The following is a 27,095-nucleotide window of genomic DNA, read 5'->3' as shown; positions in this document are numbered from 1 at the left end:
AATAGACTGTTCTGATGCTGGGATATTCATGCCTGCTGGGAGAACAGGATGTCAGAATCTAGACTGCCACAGAGTTTTATGGAGACGGTACCCATGTATGTGCTTGTGTCCATATATGTGTTTTACTTTACATAATAATAGACAAATAGAAAAATTAGAAAGCATAGGCAGGAGAGGGAGAGAATGAATCTGGCATGGAGATTCATGAATAGAAAGGTAATTTCAAATGGGAGTTAGAAAGGAAAAGGCTGTTGCCCCTTGGTGGTACCGTGTGAACACCCAAGTCTCCCAGTGCTGGAGGGAGGAGGATGTTGTCTAGTAAAGCAGACAGGACCCATATGAAAAAGAGAGCTTGATTGATAGAGCATTGAAACATGCCACTTCTCTTAGTAGGAATTCTGCTCTGAAAAATAACTCTGAAATTGGCATCTCAGAGCTCCATGTTAATTGCTTTTCAGTTATTTTTAAATCAAATGGGGTCAGTTTAGAAGGACAGAGATACCTGTTCTGGCTGCCAGCCCTGCAAACACGACCTGGGGCCAGGACTGACTGCCCTGGTCTGTTATTCCATCAGCAGCTGCCAGGACTCTACAAGCCAGATTCTGTTTTCAGCTCCCGCTATGCAGCCATACCACTTATAAACATCACTTTCAGGTTCATCTCTGCAGCTTATCTTCCCCCTTCAGTAGGAACTGACAGAAAGCAGACTGAAGAAAGCATTGCACCCTGCAGGTTAGTTGTCAGTTTGGGTGACTATGCATGAGCCCCTAGTGAATTCAAATCAGTTTCTCATAGTAACAATTCAAGCAGTAGCAGAAGTGTCCAGACCTGTCTGTCTGTCACAGAGTAGTATTATGATGAAGAGTATTCAGACAGAGAAGATCCATCAATGGCTTGTCTCCACAGTGCCATTGGGGAGAATTGCCAGACTCTAAACTAGATGGTTGAGTTATAAATGCAATTTTGTGTCTGTGTAAGTAGACACTGTAGGCAAAGTAAACAGCTGGAGATGCTAACATCCTAACTGAAACCAGCCAGCCTTATTTACCAGGCTGTAAAATTCAATTACGAATTTACAACTAACATGCCTCTACAGGAGAGCATTCTCATGGGTGTTGGCACGTCATCTGCGCTGACTGGGTGCATACAGTGAATGTTCTGGATTTTTCCAAATGCTATCGAGTTTGATATGATACATTTATTTTTTACATACTAGAATTTTGAAGAATAGAAGTCAGAAGAATATGCCATTTTACATATAACTTGTTTTTTTTGTTGTAGTCTTTAGGCCTCTGTACTACTATGTGATTTCTGATTATAACTGTTTATTGCTATGGGAATAGGCACTGATGACATAATGAAAAGTGACATAAGATCAATAGCAATACTGTAGATTTACACTAATAAATATTTGTATGTAATGCTAAAGAATCTCTTGCATAGCAGTTTATTAAGTCATAGCATGGCCTGGATCAGGTAGGGTAGTATATCATGTGTCTAAGGTAGGCCATTTAGGCTGAACTGTTGAAGGAACTGAAGAGATTTTTATAGCTTTGCTTACAGGAATTAGAGCATTTAATTTTATCAGCACCTTCTGAAATCCCAGACTAAGTCTCATTCCTGTCAGCTGTGAAACTCAGATGGCTAGTTGAAGTCATGTGGGGTCTTCGTTTGCAAGACCAAATCTGCCTTCACCACTATCTATCTTAAAATCATCTAGCTAGGCCTTTTTATACCTGAAGAGACTACAAGTGTCAGGAACACTTTGGGCAGGTTTTAAAATAACCTAACCTTGACTTCACAGGTTGAGCATCTTTTCTTAATGGCAGACTAATGATTATTCCAAAGTAATTTATCTATTAGCTGTTTTTCTGCCTTGCTGCTCTGTTGAACAAGCCTTTATTTTGACCCCAACACTGAAAAGATGATGTATTCCTTCAGACACAAGCCTTGCGAGTTTATGAAGTTATGTTATAAATGGTAAGTAAAAATCAATTCTTTTGTGATTGTGTTAAAGGAGATAGATAGACTAAATGAGAGCTAACTGAATACCCTGTAGCGTGCTAGGTGGAAGAAGAGTGGCATTATGCTGATTAAAGTATGCTAACCATTCAAAATACTCTTGTAGAATTATAAATACTTTATAATGGATACAGATGCTTCAGTAATTAGTTACTGCTGTGCTCTGAATGTCACTAATACACAATACATGACAAAAATCAAGATGATTCCCTCAAGACTAAAAATTCAGAAACTTCACTTCCAGCTAATGTCTCTCAAGACAATTATACTTTCTTTCCTCCTTCCCCTCAATGTTTCAACACTACTTTTTTTTTTTCTTCTCATTTTGTTCTCTGACCAAGCACTTACACAAAAAATGAACGAGAAGATTAGCAGCCAGGAGATGAAACTGACTTTTCTACAGAAGAAGGTTGACAGCATTGCTACTGCGATGAATGATGTGAGCAAGATGCTTTCTTCTCTGGAAGGGAAAATCAATGAAGATAAGGGCAGAGACTTCCAGTCTTTTCTAAAAGGTAATAAAAATAAATTAATGTAATCACTCACACAGTTAAAGGTGCCAGAAAAAAATAAATGCTAAAAACATTCATAGACTGTCCTATTATATTGCTCAACATTTATAGGGAGAACTCTTGTAGTTTCATTTCATAATAGAGGCATCTGTTTATTTGGACATTTGTTATGGTGTCTGTTATAGTGACAAAAAATTTAAGTTCTTGGGTACTATATCATCTACATGGTAACCTAAGCCACTATCGAGGCATTTTCATTTACTTAGAGTTTCTACAAATATTCTTATCTCTGTTTATCTGACAGCTGCTAAAGGATGTAGTATTTTCTTTGCTACCAAGTCTAAGCAATATTCTTTAATACGTAATTCACATATGCAGGGGAAATGTATAAGGAATTCTGTGGTGGTTATATTTATAACATGGCAAATATGCTGCTGAATAATTTGCCTCTGATCATATTAGGTTACCTTTGATAAACATCAGTACTCACATTCAGTAGATGAGAAAGACACAGCCAGAGATCAGGAGGTTGGGCAGAGCCTTGCCAGCAGAACTGTTCTTTGTGAATCCTGCAGCAAGATCTGTTTGTTACTCACATACAAATGGTGCTTAACAAACAGATTGGGACTGAAGCTTTCATTTCCTTGATGTGCAATATTTTTCTAATTTTCCAGGAATTTTCCCTAACTTGTTTGTATTATACACTTTAGAATCCAGAGGACTTTTCTATTGTTTAAAAATAGAACGAGGGAACTGGAGCTGCTTACAGTAAGATAAAACTAAATGAAACAATAAGTGCTTTTGTATCTGCCTTGAATTTACCAAGTGTGGTCCCATTTCTTGTATTTTCAGTCATCCTCTGTCTCCTGAGTTACTCATGCCACATACTAGATGGCTCTCTTGTATCCTGGATCAAGTTTATCCCATCTCTTGCTCAGTGACCTGCTTTCACCTCTCCACATATTGCTAGATGGCATTCTTGACCCTTGGGCATACATTTAATTTGTCTTTGAATATTTCCCATTTCTCTTCTGCTTTTCCTTCATTCTTTTTTATATTCCACTCATTCTAGCTGTCATTTTCATGCTATTCCAAGAGGTCTTTTGCTGCATCCTGTGCTGTGTTTCCATTCCCTATCTATATTTAAGGGTCCAAGTCCTAATTAAAATGTGCAGTACAAAACCCTCATTATTTCACACTTTTCTGCAAATGTGTTTCAAGCCTTTATTGTTTTTATCTGCCATGCTCTGTATTATAGAGCATGAAATCTCTTAGATGAAATCTGCAGTTGCTGGCCCTTTTTTTGATTTATGTTCTCAATCTATTTCCTAATCAAGTAGCTCTAATGAAAATGCTGCTATCCACTACTTTTCTTGACTCTAATTATGGGAACTCCAGTACAGGTTATTCTTGGCTTGTACATAGGTTAACAGCAAGACTGAGGGAAGGAGGGGAGAGAAAGCAAGGTTAATGTTTGTGTTGGCTTGTGTATATAATGTCAAAGGGCAACTGCAGTTTCTGTCCAGGGAATATCAGTCAGTCATACTCCAAGTGGGCAAAGAACATGCTAAAGTAGCAGGAGCTGGGAGGAGTTTCCATGCTGTCCTCTAACTTGGTACAGATGTGCAGCATAGGCACATCAGACTTGCTAAAAATTACTCACCTGAAGCAAAACACAACTTTTCCCACTAGCGTTGCCATCCTGAAGCAGTGTGCTTTCGCAGCACAGTTAAATCACATAGCTTCTTGCTATTCAGACTTCTTCTTTCCACCCCTGCTTTTCCATTTTCTTCTCACAGTGTCCAGGTTTTGCTCATATCCATTAATTACCTTCTTATCACAGAAATTTTAATGGCTGGCAAGCTTTGTATTTGGGTTTGTTAGGAGTGAGGTCTGTTTCTGTGAACAAACAATTCAATACAGTTTACAAAGTCTTTATTTCTTGGTTTCATCTGTAAATAGACTTTGGTCCCACAAACCTGTCATCTGTTGATATAGGGCAACACTCACTGGAGTAACTGATATGCTCCTCTAATTTGATTTGTGAAACCTGTTGTGCGTTTTGTAAACTGTTTTCATTACTCAGGAGACTGTTCCCACTTTGTACTTAGGGAAAATAATTTGGCATTCTCCCTTTATTTTAATAACCTCTGCTTACTTCTTGCTATTCTTTCTTCCTCCTTTCACTCCACATCAAGCCTTTTTATAGACTCCTTTCCTCTTCATTATTAAAATGTGGACTCCTTTAAAAATGAACTCAACAATGGAGTGTTAATCGCTTCTGAGGCAATGTCATTTACAGCTGGATAGATAACCTTAACTCAGTCTCCTGTGTACATACATTTATTTTGCACATTATTCTTCAAATAAATGAAACTGCAAAGGGAGTATATGTTGACACAAAGTAATTACACACTGTGGATTTCAGCCAGGGACCTAAAATTAAGATTTATAATATCATAAAAAGTACAAGAGAACTTTAATGTTCACAGGTAGTTTGGAGCTTTCTATTTCAAAATGAGCAACAGAGAAATTGAGTTACATCCATGAATGTACTGATATGTATTCTCAGCTCAAGCTGAAGAATATATCCAACTGTCACCTACAGCACAAGTTTAGGTCAGGTCTTTCTGTGGAGGAGCATGCTCCCACAGCCCCTGGTGAATTTTGGAATAGCACTTTCTTACCAGGCACCTAGTTGTCCTAGCCAGCAAGTAAGGGAGAGAAACCCAACCTGTTTTTATCAAGTTCCTCACCCTTGATAACAAGAACACCTGAAAACCAGAGCTGAGCTCCGTACAACACCCATGATCCAACTAAATAGAGTAGGAATAGGAGAGAGCAAGGCTGGCAGTTTCTTGACTCTCACAGAAAGAAAAGGCCAATGTAGATTCTGTGGAAGACCTCTTGCAGCAGGATGGTTTGTTCTCAAGATTTCTTGCTGAGATGAAGAAATTTAATTAATTCTTCACAGATGGTGTGGAGTAATCTTGTTTCTTTCCACAGCCATTAAACTTTTCTTCGCAGCTCATTGTGTCTCCTAAAGCACAGAACATTTTTCAGCATCATAAAATAACTTGACCAAATCATAGAATCTTTTGGTTGGAAGGGACCTTTTAAGGCCATCTAGTCCTACCCCCCTGCAATGAGCAGGGACATCTTCAACTAGACCAAGTTGCTCAGAGCCCCGTCCAACCTGACATGGAATGTTTCCAGGGATGGGGCATCTACCACCTCTCTGGGCAACCTGTGCCAGGGTTTCACCACCCTCACTGGGAAAAATTTCTTCCCATACAATGGTTTCTCTACGTGTCAATTATTTTACTCTGCATTCATATTTTGGTTCTTCCTCCCAGCTGCCAGGACATCCTTATTCTTAAGTATCTTATCTTACTGTTTTCCCTTCACTGAAGTTCACTGACAAAGCTCTGTGTATAAATGTGCACATTCATGTGCAGAGTCATGTGTATACATCTGTCTAGTCATTTACTTGCTGTTCAGATAGTAGAGAGTGAAATAATAAAGACAATCTCAGTATTATCACTTTGTTTTTTATAGTTTCTGTAAAAATTGCTGTGACATCTGTGACAACAGTTGACAGTAATTGAGTTTGTTGCTTAGGAAACTTCAGAAATGTAGCATGAAGTGGCTCTTTTCTAGGCTAGCAAACTTATTGCACCTGCCTATCATACCCTGCCTTGAAAAAAAACATCATCTGAACAAGTGACAGATTTCTCCCCTAAGCATCAGAGGTGTTTACTGTCCATTTTACCAGACATAATGAAGACTGAGACTTATTTATGGTTCATACAAATATTATCAACTACTTTATCTCTGTTTCCAGCTGGAAACACAGGCAGAATTCAAATGGATCTCCTGAACAGAAAAAATACTGTGCTTCTCTCTAGTTTGCTAAACAAAACCATTTTTATTTGAATCCTTTTGCACCCCTGGAGCCCAAAGTTATATTGCGTTTCATGGGTCTGATTTCATAACATTTTACTGCTCTTGCTGAGAATGTACTTTCAAATAAGGTTTCAGAACATGCCTTGCTGTTTTAGAGATGAAGCAATAAAATCCAGGCTATAGAAATAATTGAGAAGAAAACAGAGGAAGACAAGAGAGAATTTCGGCCTTTATCAATACAGTTTTAATCAGAGAACAGATGGTCATCAAGGTATTGTAGAGGTTGAAGGGTTTAAAAATTATATCACAAGCTGGCTGCAAGTGTTCACAGGGTTTAGAAAAAATGTGCAAAGAATGCTTCAGTGTTTCAGCTGGACATAGGGGCTACCTTTGGAGAACACCAGAGCAGAATTACTGCTCTAGTTAATTCAAATATGTTATGCAGCACTCTTGATGAATATTATTTTATGACTGTCTTAATCCATCTAAGGCTATACGGGAGACATATTTTGATGTTATTCACAGGAGCAGAATTCCCACACATTCACCTCTGCCTGGTGCTTTTCAGGATCAGTATTTCCAGGATCAGTATTCCCAGGAGGTATTTAAAGAGTTGTAGTATTCAAGACTAACTAAAGTTTTGTACCTTTAAAATGCCTATCTTTTGGAGCAGTTGTCACATTGCAACTTCAGTGTAACTTCAGATATTCAAGTAAGGCTATTCTTTCATTTTGTCTCTTTCTCACTATAGTGTATTATATGATCACTTACCACATATAATACAATGGGAAGGTAATAATCTCTGCTTTCACTTCTTGACCATAACGTTGATAAAGCAGGTGTTTTTTCCTTACTTTCCCAGTGGAGAAAGGACACGTCATGAGCAAACCACAAAAGCACACAGATCTCCTCATTTCAGTGCTCAGAAACAGCTTATCTAAAAGATCAAAGTTGATACCACATATGCAGAGTCTGAGTTTGCCCTTTCAAAATAACAGCAAAACTCCCATTGATTTCAGTAGAAACAGGAATGGGTTTTCAAACACTATTAGCCATCCTCTACATTCCTTAGCTTTAAATTTTGCTCTATGGGTGGGTAAATTGGGGCAGGGATGTGTGTTTCACTTCTGTACAGCACTGTGTTCACTTACACTGTGGAAGAAACTTTGATGTTGCTAACACAATTGGTTTGATTCTTTCCATATTTCTCCTTTTTCCCAAAGGTCTCAAATCCAAAAGTATTAATGAATTAGTCAAAAACATTGTCAGAGAACAGTTTAAGGTGTTTCAAGGCGAAATGCAAGAGAGCATGGCTCAAATTTTCAAGACTGTGTCTACTTTGTCAGATGATCTTGAAAATACAAAAGAATTAGTCAAACATCTGAATGAAACCCAACAAAGATTTGCTCAGGAGAAAGACAATGGGCCAACGAAGCTTGACATTCTGGAGCTAAAGAGTCATATGGTGCAGATGAAAGAGGAAATGACTCTCACCTGTGATAAGCCTATGAAAGCTTTACAGGAAAAGCAGAAATCCTTGGAAGATAACTTGGAGCATCAACAGTCAAGAAGTGTAATTTATTATGAATCTTTGAATAAGACTCTTACTGAAATGAAAGATGCTCATGAACAGCTGTTATCAGCTGAACAGTCTTCAAGCCAAAATATCCCTTCAGCAGATAAAGTCACAGAGTACAATGTTACAGAGTACATGTTCACACTGCATGAGAAAGTAAAGAAACAAGGCATGATGGTGCTGCAGATCTATGATGACTTAAGAGTCCAGGACAGCAAGATCAGCAATCTCAGTGTTGCACTGGAAATTCAGAGAGACTCTGTTCTGGGAGTCTGTGATGACATGTTGTCAGAGAGCAGAAGGGATTTCCAAACACAGCTGTCAGCAACCCAAGAGAATGTGCTTGTCCTAAACAAAAGTCTCTCTGATCTGGTCCTTCCATTGGACAATAAGATGGACAAAATGAATGAGCAAATTAATGATTTGTGCTATGATATGGAGATCCTGCAACCCTTGATTGAACAAGGGGTACCTTTTAGTCTGACTTCGGAGTATGAACAACAAATCCAAGCTGAAGTAATCAATGAGAAGCTTGAAAACCTCACAACCATCATTAACAGAATGAGTTCTGCAATTAAGGACCTTTCCAAAACTCAGGAAGGACTTAAAAATGAATCTCAGGCTTATCAGGAACTGTTTGAGAGTCGTGTTAATGAATGCTCCATGGAAATAGAAGATGGATTAAACAAGACCATGATAGTAATAAACAGCGCTATTGATTCTATTCAAGATAACTATGTACTGAAAGATACGCTACGTGCTCTAAGAAATGAGACTGAAGTCTGCTGTGGCAGAGCTGAGAAACTGGACAGCCTTCTGGCTTTCATTCCCCAGTTCCAACAGTTGAATGAATCCCTCTGGACACTGCTCATAGGCAAGAAGTATGAATTCACTTCACAAGTAGCTCCATCACTTTCTGATCTTCCATATGAGAAGTATGACAAAAGTATCCTCCACAATTTCAGAAGATTTTTCTATGTTTTAAATGAAACATCGTCAAAAGTGGACAATCAACAACATGATATCAACCGCCTGGAAGAAAAACTATTTGACTCTGTGGAAGAATCAAAGGACCATGAGGTTCGCCTTCTTAGTGTGGAGTCAAAAATTTCCAAGTTTTTGGCAAACAACTGTGTCTCGCTGAAAAAAACCAAAGCTGCCTCAACAGAGAAAGAACAAATGGTCTCACTTCAGCTCCAGACACTCAGTTCCAGGATCAAGGCCCTGGAAGCCAAGTCTATCCGCTTCTCAAACAGCATTCCACTTCTGAACAAGACTGCTCATGAGGCCTGGGGGCTGTGTCAGGATACCAACAGCAGCATCCAAAAAATGAACGCGAGTATACCTGTGCTAATTAAACTTGCTCAGCCAGATATTCCCCTGCTGCAGAGAGGCCTCAAAGAGCTCATTGAATCTGTGCTTGAAATAAAAGCAGGAACTATTTTGACAAATTTAACCCAGCATGTTGACATATTGGTGGCAAGTGCAATGAACAATATCACCAAACTTCAGAAACAGGTGAAACCAGTTATAAAGAAACCAGCTCCAGTGAAAAAAGGAGCAGCAAACATCACCATGAGCCTGGCAAACAGAAGTCAGAGAAACACGGATAATACTATAGATCCAGGTAATGCATTTTACTCTACTAAAAATTAGAGTCTTTGTAATAAGGGCTTATGTAACCATTGTGATGAGCTGAGGTGGCAGAGTGTGACCAAGGGTGAATAAAAAGTCCAAAGACTGCCATAAAAAGCATTTCAGAAGAACTTGAGGTTACTCTTACTTACAAAAGAATTTGTTTTTTCTTATGAGGAGACTCTGCACTAAGGCATCTAGAAGCTCCATTTAATTTTCCTTAATAAATTTGCAACTGATTAGTTTAAGATACATGTGCATGCACACACACTCAGATGAGAACCTGACCTTTCAAATGTAAATGATGATTTAAACAAAATCTAAACTACAAGAATTTTGTACCTGCATCTCAATTAGCAATTTCAGTAAAAACACATGCAAGCTGTGAGAGAAATCTGGAGTTGCATCAGTACTTTGCAGTGTCAGTGATGATGAAATGTGTCAAAAACCTGAAGCAAGTGAATGCACGAAATGACTGTAACAACACTTTTGCCAGTTCTTTCAGTACTTCATTGAGATTACTAGTGCAGTTACAGTTACAACAGTGTGTTCTTGCAGAATCAGGAGCCCAGCCAATAAAGTAGATTTGACTTGAGTCCATCTGGAGAACAGCTCAGTTGAGTAGGAGCTCCCATTCTTAAAAAGGACTTTTTGACTGTGATTCACTTCTGAACTTAAATTCAAACATCATCATATGAAATGAATTCATATGGATGAATTCATAGAAATACCAGCTCTGAGTTATGACTTTTGGAATCATACTTGAGGGACAATCAATAGCACAAGCTAATGTTTTCTGGAAATACAATTTCTGGGAATATGAAGAGTGGTTTGGTTAAGTGATTAGAAATCCTCAGAGGACTCTAATTCACATTAGAATAATTGAGACAGATTCTTAAATGACAAATAGATGCCCAGATAGTTTTGAAGACCCAGACTTAAATATTTTCTGTAAAGCATTCTTATACTTACAAACGTTTCTGAAATTATATTTGGTCCCTACTGTAAGCAGATGTAGGGGGAGTAAGAGCTACCGTTCTTGTTCATGTGCTAAGACCATGGGCAATCTCCCTTTCCATCTCCATGCCTCTTCCCTCTCTTCCCCACCCTCCCTCCTTCATCTCCTCCTGTCCTAGGTACAGCCCTTTTCAATAACCAATGAAAAGGATCCTTTTTAAAGGCTCAATCCCATGAGTAACTTTGGCTTCTGCTGAAATACATCCCCACTGAAGTATTTCAGTCCTTGTTTACTTTTTCAGTTAGAGAGGACACACAGCTATTCCAACAGGCAGACACACTTAAAAATGCACCAAGATTTTCCAAATTCTTACTACAAAGTAATTTGATTATTTCTGTTTTCTGCCTGTTCCTGCACAGGCTGGAAATTCAAAACCCTTGTTCGCAATTAAAACTAAGGGAAAAGGAGACATGATGCCTTTGATCCTTTCCTGAGTCTTCTACTTTGTTGGAAAATGTTACTAGTGCTACCTTCCTGGAGCGTAGGAAGCTGCCACCTGCTCTGTTTTTCACTCCACATTAATTAATATCTTTCTTGTTTATTTTTTATCTCATGTGGAATTTTAACAAATAGTTTGCTTGATAGCGTTGGATATATGCTCACTCGTACAGAAAGCGCAGATCTTTGCATATGTTGAAAAGCCCGATTTTTAAACAAGGTTTCTACATAGCAGTGTTTATGCAGACTCTTTCATCAGTAATGAGCTTTTGCACTCAATGACATTTCATGCCTAGCAAAGTCATACATTACATTTCTGTAAGTTAAAGAAGGAAGACCATTGTCCTAATTAACAAGTAACCATCTTCTGCCTGGGTAGATTTTACTTCCCCAGGAAAGCTTTTTCTCTTTAAGTTCCAAGAGACCATCCAGAGATATGTGCTGACTCTACTAAAGTTTCTAGAAGAAACCCTAAGGCATAATTGGCTAAGTATAAAATATATTCAATCTTAGATCGTCTTTTTCAATTAAAAAAGTTTAGAATAAAATTCTAGAAAGAGGTGTATGACAATTGTCATTGATTCCAACATGTTCAATATTTGGTCCTACTCTAGCAGCTTGGGATTTTCATTGGCTTTAATGGGTTCAGGATTTGGCTCTGAGGTAGTATTTTCCTCAGTAGTCATTTGAAATCAATGGGAAATAATGTGAGTTTGCATTACCTATACAGGGACATACAGGTTTGGAGACTTCCCATATTGTGGAACGAACAAAAGAAAAAGTTTATGTCAGCTAGAGACTGCAATACGTGTATGAGGGACAAAAAAATCTAACACTGGACCTGATACTAACTATAACAGCACCCTGGGGTGAATAAAAAAGTGATGGTCTTAAGAGAGCTTCAGGTAGCTAACACATGGAAGATGACAGCCTTTAAAGAAAAAATATACAGTAAACTCTTCATTAGTCTTGGTTATAGATTATGTCTGGTCCTACCTTCCAATGCACTGTTCTACTGCAGAAATCCATGATGTCAGCACAAGGGCATCAAAGCTAAGCTCAGTTCCCTTTTTCCCGTTGCCATTTAGTGTTGTGTCTGTTCTCTAGCGAACCTAGAGGCTGCTGTGCTTTTCAAAGGTGAATGCACTCTCCTGTTGCATGTCTTGCATTAGTTGTGGTTTCACTTTGTTCAGATTATGCCACTCTCCCATCAACAAGAATAACTGAGAGTGCAGCTGTGTTTTGTATGTATTTAAAATAGTGTATCCATGTGAGAGAAAGGTAATTTCATTATTGTTTTCTTTATGTCGTATTTCTGATTTTGTTTTCACATAATTTTGTTTTCACATGATTTTGGACTCCTAACAGAAATGCAAGCTTCAATTGTTGCTTTATCTTTCAAGGCTGCAGTGAAATTAACCTATTTAAATGTTTTGCATCTTATGTTTTAATTCCACAGGTTTGATGGTTATTCTAGCTCAGTTTGATGACATGTACTTCAGTTTTGCATATTTACTCTTTAGACTAATAGGGTAGACGGAACTGTGTTGTTTTTAATTTAGTGATCCTGAAGTTATCACACTAGAATTATTACACACCTCTGCTTAACAGAGAAGCAGAATTGCCAGAGTCCAAGTAGCTCAGATCAGTGTCGGCAGTCCGCCCCCACCCAAAACTGAAGAGCACAGCTGAGGCATCTCTCCTCACTTTTTGCCCAGGAGCACTGCAGGTGAATCTTTGTGCTTTTTTGCACCACAGACACCCTACACATTGCTTGTACCCGAATTCCCTGTCAGGGCCCTGAGTGCACCTATAGCCTCAATTGCCCTGGGCATCCTGACCTAACCACCACACTGTACACCCTGCCCATGGGCCTGGGATCACTGTTTCAGCTCAAGCCAAAATCCCAGGTCTTTTCAGTCGTGCTGGGCTGTGATTAACTCTGGTTGCCATGATCAACCTGCCATGCTCTGCTTGTCACCCGTCCAGGTGAGACACCAGCCCTGCTGTCACCATCAGTTCCTGGCTGCCGGTCCCAGTGGGGCTGCCTCTCCCCCACTGCTACCTGGCACTCCTTGCATATAGGCTACTGGGGGTGCTCATCGCTTTTATTGCTGTCAAACTGAAAGCACTAAGCTGGAGGTGATTAATAATTGTAGACTGAAAACCAGTCTGTCCCTGTGTGAACTGGGTGGTTTAGTAGATTCCCAGGCTCTTCCAATCTCCCAGGGCTTCCTGAGAGACAGTTACTGATAACTAAATATTGAGAAAATGTTGGTAAGTTACTTCCTGTTCAGCCATATCCAAATTGAACCACTGGAGTCACTTCTTGCCATAAGGAGACCATTAAATTGCTAAATATTTGATTTGCTTCTAAACAACACCCCAGTAGATACTGACAGAGCTTCATTATTTGTTTGAAGATCTGTTTGTACAGCATTGGCAGTCTATTTCCCAAAAGAGCTTCTGGCTGCTTGCCCTCCTGAAGAATAGCAAAGCTGAGCATTAACTGGCTATCCTCACTCCTACCATACTGAGTGTAAATAGCAACTGTATTCAGTTTATTCTCTGCTTTTAATAGCTGCAATTTAAACCTTTAATTTAATTTATAAGGTCTCTCTCTTTTATTCTTCTACACTACTAAGTTGTAAAAGGTTAATTAAAAATAAGATATGTACTACAGTAGGAAATCCTTTCCTAATCTGAACCTCGTGGCATCTTTACCTCAAGCAGCCAATATGGACATAGTGTGTCAGGATGCCCTTCAGCAAGCAAAAAGAAAATACTTGGCGGTGGGGCAGCCTCAGTCAGAAATGACAGCAAAAACATGCTACTGTAAGACCACATGGAAGTTACACAGAAATTACTTGCTCAGTGGAGATCTAGGGAATTTGCCTCTTACTCTGAAAATCCTAACTTGGCTCAGACCTCTTCACAGCTTCTTCTAGTTCTAGCAAATGGAGCAGGCTCCCCAGCTGCTGTTAAGCAATGCTGCACCTGGAGGGTTAATTTGTTGTAGGTAAAGCTATGTCTGAATTTGATTTAACTCCAAGGTTAAGTTCAGGCAATATCATCCCTCAGCAGACTGTTAAAACACTAGTCTCAATCTCATTATCACTTCCTTTTCATGATCTTTTTCCTGTTTCTGGGATTTACTTCTTGTTTATGATAAGCAGAGGTCAATTAGCAGAGAGACTGCTGTGTTCTTACACAAAGCTTTTGTATTTTGGGAGTATGATACAGTCAGCACAATCAGCTGCTTTCCTTCCTTTTCTGCTTTCACACTTGGTAAATATGTGGATGCTTGGTAAATATGAGTAAAAAATAACTTCAATTAAGTGTGCAGCAAAACTATTTTCTGAGAAGAAAAACATTATTTCCTCATGTCCAGTTGCCTGTGCTGTGACCCCAGTCATGGCAGTCCTAAATTGCTTTATTTCAAGCATTACAGGATGGATGTTATTTTCTGTGGAAAGAATTACTGCTGTGTTTTTAAGTCCATGTGTTCCATCAGTGCAAATTCAAGTGGCACCGTACAATGTGCTTTAGCATTCTGCTCACTGAACTAAAATTTCTGATGGAAATTGTTTGCCTTAATGCAGCAGTCTGTGAAATGGCTGGATGGAAATCTGAAGATAACTATGGGCATTACTGAAATATCTATGTGAAGATCCAGTTCAACATTTCCCTGGAAATAAGTAGGCCGTTTTATGAAAGGTTGTTTGAGTTCCCACCTACCAGTCTAGGTTTACCATCACAGGACTCTGTGAAGTTCTCTTTCCAGAGCTCTGGAAAAGAAAAGTTTCATTTTCTAAAACATTTGACTTCTATTTGACCAAAGCAAGAGAAAGGAAAAATGTATGGCTTGGGAATGCTTTGTGTTCAGAATTTTTCATAGCAATATTTAATTTTTAATGTGGCCTGAATGTTCTTCCCCCCAAACTGCTATGACATTATACAATTACACTCAGTAGTTACTGTCTCAGAGCTCAGTCTGTCACTGGACTGACAGATTTCTCCTTATTGGCTGGGCATGATCTGGCCAGCTCAAACATAGCCAGGAAGAGAGGCAAGGACATCCTCAGTGAGGGTGCTCTGCAAAACCATCTGTTTGGTAGGATTTGTGTGATTTGCAATACAAAACTTTTACAACAGTCTTGGTAGATATCGTGGAACTGAGTTAGCTATGGGCAAGGGGAAGTACTGGAAGTGGTTTGGATAGAATTTAAGATCTTTCATTACCAGTAGCCAGACTCTCCTGCAATAGTTGTGGCACATCTGGGTGAGTAATGACATAGACAGGACAGTCCAACCTGTATACCATCAAGTACAAAATCTGTGTTTTGGTACACCCAAGGGTGAGCTGTTTCTGTCCGAAAAGAGCAGCCTTCAGTGCCTGCACTATTGAAACTAAAGCATAGATTTGCCTGAACCATTAGGAAAATAACTATTTCTTTTGTCTCACCAAAAGAAGGAAATAAATTTGGATATATCAGGACTGTCTCCTCCAAGTTTTGCTGTTTGTTTCTGAAGGTCTCTTGCAATATGGTCAGCATTCAGCACATTCCTATTCTTAGTAAAGATTAATTAGCTGATCAAACATATTTCTTTAATCACATGATTGCAGACCGCCTGATTTCACTTGTGCCTTGATTTGCTGTTGTGTCTGAAGGGCTACCATACAGGAAGGGAAGGAATCTGAGGCAGCTGTGTGGGGCTCAGCACAAAAAGTCCACTGCTACTGTGACTGGCTGGAAGAGAGAAGTGAGCAGCTGGTACTGGAGATCTCTGTGGACTGTCAGGCTGTGGCAAGGAGGGGTGGATTTTCATCCCCCCCATCTCCCTGTGGGAATGAGTATCCTCCAGACTGAATCTTTCCTGGCCACCTGTAGGGCCACCCTGCCTTAGATTATTATGGAAGGAGTTATGTAGAGAACAGCAGAATGATAATTTCCTAATGCTTGGCTGTAGCCAGGCTTTGCTGGCTTTAAACTTATATTGCAGGGAGGGAGGTCATTAAATGAAAGAGGACAGGAAGGAAGAAATGAGCAAGGAAAAGTTGGTGTTTGTTTACGGGAGTCTCTTGGACTATACAAGATATCTGACTGATATCGGAACAGCTGTTCAGAAATCCCAATCTTTTGATGATTCTCATAATGTTTGTTGAGGGAGGTGCTCCAAAGAAGATAGATTTGTAGCATCTTTCATCTTATTACATGTACTTTACCCTCTGAGACAAGCAGAACTCAGAATTCACAGGTAAGTCTGAATATCTTGGAGGCCAGCTGAGGGTATGCTGTGTTCAGGCAAAGAGGGTGGCTGGACTGCAAAGGGTCTGAACGGCTTGGACATGATCTGAAGTTGGCCTTCACACAGAACCCCAGCAGAAATTCCACCAGCTTTATGAACTGACAAAGAGGCGTTCCAAAATATTTAAAACTTGGGAAGTGTCACTGTAATGTCATTGCAACTGAAGTTGTTGGTTTTCTTACCTCCCTATCACAGGGCAGTATTCATCTTGTGTCAGTTCCCCGTGCCAGAATGGAGGAACCTGTATCAATGACAGACAGAGTTTTATTTGTGCTTGTCGCCACCCCTTTGGAGGAGTCAACTGCAGTACGAAGCTGGTGAACGACAATTCTCTGAGTGTCGGCAAGTAAAGAATTTAGTAGTGCGATAAGCTGGCAGTATGGGCCCCTGCCCCAGGGCCTAATTAGAGAGTATTTGCTGGTCAAAGGTCTCACATTTCACTTTAATGAGTGCCAACTCAAGTAGTAGTGTCCTGTGTTTTGGTGCTGAAGACATCAATCCCCGTAGGTGACTCATGATCTCTTTCTTTAATATGGCCAGATGATGGGATTAAATTGGGCTGGGACCAGCCATAATAGCTGGAAGGCTTCCTGCTGAATTGTGCAGAGGGGGAGGATGTGCAATAGATGTATTTGAACATGATATTATGGAATTTGAAGAAAAATCACATCACTGGGGAATACTAGCTTCAGCATGGCCATAAATGCTTTATAAATACCAGTAGCTACCATGATGTGTGGGACTGTGGCCTCAAGGAGTCATTTAGGCATGCTTCTGATTTTCATCAGCAAAGGATGCAGTCCTTGAAAGATATTTCCAAAAAGAAAAGTGGAAACTGTGCTTATTCAATCCAGAAAACAAATAAATAATTTACATCCAGGCCACATGGAATGTGAATTTTATGCAGCTTTCAGCAGCCATTTGGCTGATTCTCACTCATGACAGCATATGAATAGTGAATAAAATAATTTTTACAGTGGCAGGGAATCATAGTGTGCAGGCTCAGCTGGAACAGAAAAACATACACTTTTATTCCCTCATTCAACATCAGGAGTGCTGAACCTCTTCAGTGTTTGTCTAAGATTTGTGGAGAAAATTCTTGGCTTCAGCGCACACAGATGAACAATGAAAGAGATCCCGGGGTGGTGGGGTGAGGAAAGAGAAGAAAAATAGCAGCTCCCTTAATTGTAACATAGTATAGATCAAACATAAAGTTCCCTTGCTGTTTCTAAAGTTATTCTTTTGTTGGTACACCTAGCACTAATTGTGAAGAAAGTGACTTCTTATACAATAGAGAAAAATTCTGTGTTTATGTAGAAATACTATGTTTTGGTTGCTCAAGCTGTGGATGATGTGACTTCAGAAAAGCTGCTTTTGATATTCCGGCTGGTTTGAATGTAACATTACTTAAAATTGTTCTTTATTCCTTTCCAGATTTTTCAAAAGGATCATACAGATATGCACCTATGGTGGCTTTTTTTGCCTCTCATACATATGGAATGACGACTCCAGGACCCATCAGATTTAATAATCTGGATGTCAACTATGGAGCTGCATTTGCCCCAGCAACCGGGAAGTTTCATGTTCCATATCTGGGGGTGTATGTTTTTGAATATACCATTGAATCATTTAGTCCACATGCCTCTGGCTATCTGGTCATTGACGGAATAGACAAACTCACTTTTCAGGCTGAAAATATTAATAGTAACAAGTACACTGACAGAGTAATTACTGGAAATGCTTTATTAGAGTTAAATTATGGTCAAGAAGTCTGGCTCAGACTGGCAACTGGCTCTATACCAGCCAAGTATCCACCAGTAACTACATTTAGTGGTTACTTGTTGTATCGTACCTAAGTCAGTCATAAATGTAAACAATTACTATCAAATGAAGCAACTTGCATGTGAATTTATCTTTGCCTTTAAATACTTTGTTCCTTTAACAGCAATAAGTTTCCCAAAGTAACCAATGCGATGGCATTTGTGTGCTGATTCTCCAGGAAGTTGCTTGGTTGTAGCCATGTGCAGATCTACACAGAGAGTCCACAGGTTGGAGATGGGGGGGAAAAATACGCATCTTCCTTATATAAGCATGACTGGGAAGCACAAATCTAATTATGTTCTACATTTACATTGCATAAACATACTGAGAATCAGTTCTCAAGATATAATCAAAACCAGCTTTGATTTTCCTTTACAACCTGAGTGCATACCAATGATGACGGATAGATTTTGATGACTCAGGTGCTGTGTTACAACTTAGCTTGTTGTATCAAGTGATCATCATGTGTATACATTCTATTTGGAAAAATATATTTCTTTTTCATTTTGCCTGACATTATTCACCACATACCTTGACATGTCAGTGTTTAATTGATTCATGATTTTTTTATGTAACCAGTATGATAACAAACTGGTTTTTCATCTAGCAGAAAAAAAACAAGTGGGAATACTTAAAAGCTGCATGTTGATACATTCAGATTAGAAATAAGGTGCTCATTTTTAGCAGTGAATATAATTAGTCATGGGAAAAACTTTATAATGGATTTGGTGGAGTCTCTCTGTTCCTTGAAGGTTTTAAACCACAGCTGCATTTTCCTTAGGTGATATGGTTTTGAGCAAATATTGGTTATATTGGCTTCACACAGATTTTAGCATGTAAACTTTGGCCTGTAAAGTACACAAGGTTAAACAAGATAATCATAGTACTTTCTAAGTTTGAGCTCTATAAATCTGTGTTTTTCTTTGTTCCTGCATTGCATTCACTAGCTACTGAGGCAAGATGAAATGAAGTTCAGTCTGCGTAAACCAGAATGTAATTTCCAAGCACCAATCCGATAAAAGTTTATTTTTAGTTCATGCTATGACTGCCTGAAAAAATAAACTCTTGGCTTTTATCAGTTGCAAAGTCCTGGGTTGCTGCAGCTTCTTGATATCAGCTGGTGTGACTGACCAGGTTTGGTTCTGGTTATTGCCTTTGTTAACACTAACTGATCAGGTTTTATGTCTCTGTGTGTTTGTTTCCCTCCCTTTTCTTACCCTCCCAGCCGAAAAAAATAAACTTTCTCACACACCACTTGCCCTTACCAATTAGTGCCACCAGCCAAGTTTGTTCTCATCACTACCTCCCTTAGTGTGTGTCAGGCAGGTTTGTGTCTGCATGTTCCTGCTTACAGCTCCTTTGACCAGCTGCTCTTAAAGGAACAAGTGTTCTCCTTCCATGGCCCTTACATTCAGCTATTGCTAATTGGCATGCTCCAGTGCTCTATACCAATTTATCGAAGTCTAGACTGTTTTGAAGGTCGCTGAATTATTTTGTTTTCCACTGTCAGGAACTTTTCTTGAAAACACATGAGAATTTTCAGCTCTCTTCTTAGTATTACTTAATGTACCTCACTAGATCTCAAGATGAATGCGTATGAAATGACTGAATTCTCCTGCACTATATGTGGATAAGAGAGTTCACAGCATCTTTCCTCAGGTGTATAAAACTACACTTTGCCATTCAAAACTGAAATGCACATTCTCCACCAGGAGCATTTGTACTGAAGGGTACCTGTGGGCATGTGCCTGTGTGCACTGGCTACCTGAACTACAGAAGCATGCTGCACTGAGCACCGTTCTCCCATCTTCAGGAGGGGATCCTACCACGGCTTGTGCTTAAGGACAGCAATTGAGAATTGATGAAAACTTGCAGTCCAAACCCATTTTCTGAGGCCCTAAATCCACTAATTAGTTGTTAAGGAACCTTGCAGCACATAGTTATTAAAATAATTTGTGCTTCCTTGAAGGATCTGAAAAAAACAGAGTCGCTGCTCCAAGGGCCAGCTGTAAATCCTGTTGACAGACTGGGAGGTTTTGCCGTTGTTTGTATTTTTGTTTTGTTTTTTTTTAGGACAGAAATTCTTTGTTCTTTATACTCAATGGATTCTTAATGTAGCATGAATCCTGAATGAGTGTGCTACAGACCTTTCTCCTGTTGCATACCATATTTTGCTGTAAACACGCAAAATTCTTGATAAGACACTAACTCAGTCTACCATATCATTGAATTTTATCAATATAATGACCACAAGCCCCAATCCCTCCCTGTATGATTTTGTCATTTTAATGTGTTTAGTCATCTTTATTCCTGCTGTGGCTATAGCTAAATGGTGTGAAAATTACTCTGCAGATGAAATTCAAATGACCCACCAGAGACTGCATCACTGTTTTAGTGTGACTTTCTTTGCCCTTGCTGCTCTTGCCACTAAATTCTACAAGCTGGGTCCTCATCTTCACAGGCACTATTTTCCCCCCACAGCCGGATACTTTCTATGTCATTGTACTGTTTTCTTTCCTCTTTTCTTTTCTCCTGGTTTCTCAAAAAGCTCCAAATTCATTGGGGTAGAGTAAGAATTATGATTAAAACCACATCTTGGAGTAACACATAGAAAAGAAATTTCCCTAACAGAAAATATTACTGAAGCTAATTCTCCTTGTACTATTTAAAATATGGAGGAAATATTATTTTTAAGATATTATAAATGTACAGTTCCCTTTTTATACTGTGCTATAATCCATTAAAATTTTTCCATGGATATATTAAAACTAAGTATACTTGGCTTTGTCTATTGCAGATTCTTCACTGTGAAGACAGGCTTGCATTGGCTACTGAGGCTTATTTATGGGCTTGTGACTATGTACGTTGGCTGCCTGGACTAATGAAGCAAACAATATTGAAAAATAACTGAGGCTCAGTAAAATCAGTCAGCCTACCCATTATGCAGAATAGACAGCAATCAGTCTGAACTCCCAGGAGAACTTTTTAGGCATCAACCAGGAAAGGTGGTTCCTGAGGCACCTTGTCACCCCTCTGCTTTCATTTTCGTGCTCTAATTTGCATTCCCTAATGAGAGCAGGCAGCAAATCTGAACATCCGTCTCTACCCAGAGCCCTTGTGGGGGACCACAAAGCCATCCTGAGCCTTTGTACTTCAGAGTGAGTGGTGTTCTCTTTATTTGGGTGACTCAATAACCATGGCAACATTTTGTCTGGTTTGGCTTTGACAAGCCTGTCCAATTTACTCTGGAGCTTGCATTATCATTTCCTCACCTATACCAACCAAGTTATCACTGAAGGCGTTCCCCAGCCCCTCATATACTTAGCATTCATGCTGAGATCAGCAGTTTATTTTCCTCACGTACCTTTTCTAGCTGAATAGCCAGCAAAACCCTGCTTTGCTCCAGCTCATGCCAAACTCCCCTGCTAATACATGCCTTCCTGATCCTGACTGATGGGTATTGCTGTCTGTCCATACAGCTGGGATATTTTTGTTAAATTATATTTTTCCTCTGAGGTAATAACATCTACATTTCCAGCAAGGGGGAAGAAAGCCATTATTTCTGAATTCAGGCATTGACCTGAATGCATCTGTTAGAAGAAACACTGCAACTAAACCCCACCAAAATCAGTGGGCATCTGATGATTAAGTACCTTTGGCAGTGGGATAACAAGGGCTTTGAGACAGCTGCAAAACTGAATCTTCCTAGTAGCTAAATTCAGGCAGGTGAGCAGAAGAGTGCAAAACAATGCAAAAAAAAAAAAAAAAAAAAAAAAAAAAAGACAAAAACCCACTTTTGACATTTCCAAGGAAACTGTATACAAAAATATATACCATGGCTTTACACATCTTTCACTGGTGGCTACTAGTTGGATGCAGGAACTATTGCCTCGCAGCTGCATGGATTTCATTAACCCCTTCAGGCCATCAGTTGTATCACAGAGTTAGAAAGGTCTACATTTTTTCATTCAGTTCTAATTTGCTTAGTCCATACCTCTTTGTATGGTCAGCTGACTGCTAGAAAGTCTGAGCCCCATACTCCTGTTCCCATGCTGGAGTGTTATGAAAAGCAGAAGATGGGAATCTTGAGCTATTGTGGAGGAAGTTTTTGTACTTACTAAATCTTCCCGGTGTGATCATGTTTTCAGCAGAGTTCTACAAGAAGTACAAGTATTTATCACCACTTTGTATTTAAAATATACAGTGCAAGTCCCATTGTAGTAATTTTTTCTTTGCAAAGCTGCCATTATGCCTTTTTGTATGATACCAGTACTGGCAGGAGAGTTGTCAAGAGTGAGATACAATGAAACACTGCTTTTAAACGGGACTCCAGTCAAGAGTGCTTGGTAAGAAAACTTTATCAGCAAGCTGCTTCCTAGCTGTAGTTGCTATCGATATGTTACAACCAACACCCTGGCTCTTAATGAACTTCCTTGCCCTGCTTCCCCACCCTCAGAAATCTGTGGTGGCTGCTAACGGAAAACAGTCTTCTGCATTCACATATTCCATGTAAACAAACTGAAGTGTTTCTGAAAATATTTATTGTGGTGGTTGCTGTTGAAGATTCTTATCTTAGAAAATGCAAGTTGCAAATAAAACAGACCATGGCTGTTTACAAACAACTTGTAAGTACTTCCAGAAAGCTTGCTATTTGGATCTGTAGGAGTTGGGAGATACCATACAGATGATCTGATGTGCCCAGAAGTTCTTTATAAATACCAAATGCCTCTTTGAACTCATTATTGGAAACCAGTATATCTCACATCCACAGAGATTTAGCATGATAAAGGCTTGTACATCTCAGATGAAATCACACATTTGACACTAAACATCTGCTAGGGCATCCTTCCTTCTTATCTAATGGCAAGAACAGTGGCAATTTAAAAAGAGATTACTGAAATGGTGGACATGTTTAGACAGAGAATTATCCTCTGCTCTGTCTGACTACTCTCATTCCTCTGAAAATTGCCTTGGAAGGGAACAAAAATAAAAGTTCAGCCATCCATTGCTAGGCTACTTATTGCTACTTACTGAAGTGAAAAAATACATGTGAGAAAACTGTTTATGATTACTTCCTGATAAAGAAAGTGCCATTACCAGCTTATACAAGCAAAAGATAATTTTCAGGCTCAGCGTTTAGACACATTCTAGAAGAACATAGTAGACCTCAAGTTTTTGTCAATGATTTCTAGGGCCTAAGTGGAGCACTCTGTTATCTTGGCCCCAACACCTGGGCATTACTTCAGCTTGTTAATAGGTACACACTATCATAATACGTTTAATTCTGGAAAAAACAGGAACTATGCTTACATGAAAAGGAGAGAGATCTCACTCAGAGTTAAAGACAGCAAAGAAAAGCATGGAATGCTGTCGGCAATGTGTTAAATACAGTCTATATTGGCCAAAAAGTGATAGAGGTCATCCTTTTACATGCGGAATTGTGTGAGCTAAACAGAAATATGACGAGATCTATGAGGAACTCCTAGCTTCTAGAGCAGAAGATACAGATTGAGGTCCACCCTTCAATTTGTCTGTTAGCTTATCTTGTTTGCATAGGTTTGAACTTTGACTTAACTAGTGCATATGGCCATTTTCCCCAAAGGAGGTTCAGATGCTTAAATAATTGTGAAGGAGAGGCACAGATGCATAATCCAGGGAAATAACACAGGCCCTGTTTGTATCTAGCAAAGCATAAAACTACTTTTGCTCTTTTGCTTGTTTGATGTACCTTACAAGCAACCATCTATTAAACGGTCTGCAAGCTGTTTTTTATCCAGTAAACATCTGCAAAATTAAAAAATTGAAAGCTTCAAACAAAATACATAAATAACAACACATATGTGTTCCTAAATAAGGATGAAGAGAAAACCAAATTAAAATTAATATATTTTAATATACTCAACCAATAAGGGAGAGTGTTCATCAACAAATAGGATGCCCAGCTGAGAGGGGCTGTATGAAAGGTGAGCTTTTATAGCAGTCTCCCCTACAGCACAGAAAGGCTTAATTTTAGATTATTTCAGAACAGAATCTACTTTCCACATGGAGCTGTTGTCTAGGAAACCAATTTCCATGTTTCACAGCATGAAGTAGATTTTCTTGTGGGACTTCACCCCTGCGGTACGATATGAAGCTTATTTGGTGGGTGGGTGATGTTACCTCACAAGTATAAAGGCTCACTACAAATTTCAGCGGAGGCTGAGAGCTTGAACCACTTGCTCCTGTGGAGCCCTATGCCAGGTGCACTCAGTACATGTTCTTCAGGCTCTCGCAGCACCCGTGTGCGTTCACCGTCACTCTGAGCTGAACCGCAGCCCTACCTTTTCTCAGCCTTTCCTGTCCTCTACCTCCCATTTCTTTCAACTTCTCTTCTGGTTTTGAGAATGACTGGACTGCAGTGACTTTGGATATTGTTTATGATGCAACATCCTTGCACCAGACTTCTTTTGATCCATAAAATAAGCCCAAATCCTTTTTTTTTCCCCTCCCCTATTTATTTTTAGTTTGCTAATTCCTACAGGCACGCCAATTACTGTCATTTTGGTTCTGTTATAGTACACTACAAAACTCCCTAAGGCTCATGTGGAAGAAGGGGTAGAGTATTCTTTAAATCTGTTTGTACACAAACACAGTATTTCATTGTTGTTGTTTGTGTGTGGATCCTTTTTTTGTCAGATAACAGAAAAAGCTAGTGGAGAGAAATTACTTTTCAACCAGGTCGTGCACACTTTTGTTAGAGGAGAAGGTGCATGTGGCTGCGACCACTCTGTCTAGTGGTCCCCTGTTTTAAACTTGATGCCATCCTTTTCATTTTTACAGTTTGACTGCTCATTTGGTAGCTTGTTGCATACCTCCGCATGCAGATTCTACTCTCTGAGGTTATTTTCCCAGTGACCGTTAATGAGACAATGTGTGTACATCTAAGGGTCTGTATTGGCAGAGAAAAATAATCAACTTTTTATAAAAAGACTTGGAGATCCTTTCAGGCCAAGGTATACTGTTGGTTGCCCAGCAATGCTGCCCAGCAGAAGGCTGTAGTCATCAGGTAGACCTATTTTTTGAAACAGGGTTAGAAGCAGGTTCAAAGATATGAAGGTGGAAGAGGACAGTTAAAACCAGAGAATAATAAAAAACATTGCAGGGAGAGTTAGTCAAGAGCTGGTACGTGAATTTGTTGCCCAGAGTATAGGATAGGATTGTAGAGCTTTTTACCACAGCTGAGAGTCAGGTGAAAAATTCTCCTCTGTGCTGATCAGAAAAACTTACTATTTGTAAGACAGAGAATGAATGGCAAGCATATGGATCTGTAAAATTAGATTTAATTAAAACATTTAAACACAAGTAAAGTCTTGATGTCAACCTGAAAGCAGAAGGAAGGTACTGAACGAAGAATCACGCAGCTTGCCAGGCAAGCTATTGATGGGAGCAACAAAACTGAATCTGAGTGGATCTGAATAGTGTGCTCGCTTTGTTACTGGGAAGAACATGATTAAGCTGGGGAGTTCTATGGCATCTTAAGCAATCTGAGCTCTTACCGTGCCACCTCTGGTATTAGACCAGAACTGGGCTATAACTTACAAGCAGGTGTGTAACAAGCCTAACTCCAGCTTGTGCATTGAAGTCTACGTACAGAGCTTCCCTTGGCTTATGAGCACTGATAAAAATAAATTCATTGAGTGAAGTGTCTATCTCATGTCAAACTACCTGATGTCAGCTGCATGCAATTCTGAATATACTTTTGCAATAACTTACAGTGGGAAAAATGGAATCCTTATCTGAATGAGACATGTTCTGTCAAATTTTAGCCAAGTAATATCTGTTACAAAAATATTTGTTTAAGAAAATAATGAGATTACATTTTGCAGTTAAAAATCCCAAGATAGCTTTCCAAAATTGTAGCAAAAAATTTCCAACAATTTTTCAGTATTATATTGATGGAAGCTAAAAACAGGGAGTTGATTTTGTAGCCCTTTAGTTCCGCTAACTGTATTGAACTTGTAGGAGGGAGGAAGGCTATTTCTCCTGCACAGAAAGAGCAGTGCTTGTGGCAGTATTAGTGTGGTGAAGTTTTTAAAACCTCAGGTTTGGATGGTTATAGCAATGAATAAATACCAAACTGTATGTACGTAGCTCTTCCTGTCTAATGGAATAGAGCTATATGGAGCAACACGAGCATGGCAGATACTTTACTGCAATGAAGTTGAGAAGAGCAATATGTTTGACAGAAGAAAATTAACGTTTACGGCAGGCATATAAAAAGTTGAAGTCTCAGAGAAGTAGAAGTGCTTGACAGCACTGACAGATTAAGAGCCAAGTTCCGGCTCAAGTTGTTTTCTCTGTAGTGTCCTGTTGTGTTTGTACTTGTTCACCTTCAGGCCACTAGAAGATATGATCGTGAGCCTCACAGCCTGCAACTGGTGTGATCATTATGAACAGCAATGTCTGTTTGCCATCTATGAAGAGTGTGACCAAAACTAGTGAATGCTGGTAACTTGCTCCTAAGCCACCGAGTGTTAGGGTGGATCACTGACCTCAGGATCAAGTGTTGCCTATAACTAGTTACACTGCTTTCTTTGTAAATTGGATAGCTCTTGCTTCTCAACTATTGACTAAAATAATGTCTGGTGGTAAAAGGACTGCCTTGGAGTAATCTTTCATCACCATCGAATTCACTACTTTTCTTCCCACAATTATTTTCAAAAGTGCTGGCAACGACAGCTTGGTTATGAAGCTGCTTCTCAGCTAACACCTTTAATGAGAAATTTTTGTTTGGGTTTTGATCTTTGACTGTCCTCTGCAGAGTTACAGCACCAGCCATGTGCTCATGTGTGCTGATAACACGTCTCTCAAGCCTGAC

At 39.4% G+C, this 27,095-nt stretch overlaps 1 protein-coding gene across 1 annotated transcript in view; it reads left to right on the top strand.

The window, feature by feature from the left end:
* Positions 1-18,273, top strand: part of MMRN1 (multimerin 1) — a gene marked incomplete at both ends in the record, with an annotated part of 45,814 nt that extends 27,541 nt beyond the window's left edge. The window contains 4 exons of the mRNA XM_081999490.1: positions 2,364-2,537; positions 7,664-9,643; positions 16,613-16,759; positions 17,852-18,273. Coding sequence (XP_081855616.1) covers positions 2,364-2,537; positions 7,664-9,643; positions 16,613-16,759; positions 17,852-18,273 — 2,723 coding nt within the window. The remainder of the gene's footprint in view (positions 1-2,363; positions 2,538-7,663; positions 9,644-16,612; positions 16,760-17,851) is intronic.
* Between the last annotated feature and the right edge of the window lie 8,822 nt (positions 18,274-27,095).

The sequence above is a fragment of the Phaethon aethereus genome (genome assembly GCF_964289735.1).
Source record: "Phaethon aethereus genome assembly, chromosome: 4".
NCBI lineage: Eukaryota > Metazoa > Chordata > Aves > Phaethontiformes > Phaethontidae > Phaethon > Phaethon aethereus.
Note: the sequence above shows the minus strand (reverse complement) of the source record. Positions and strands in the feature narration are given on the sequence as shown.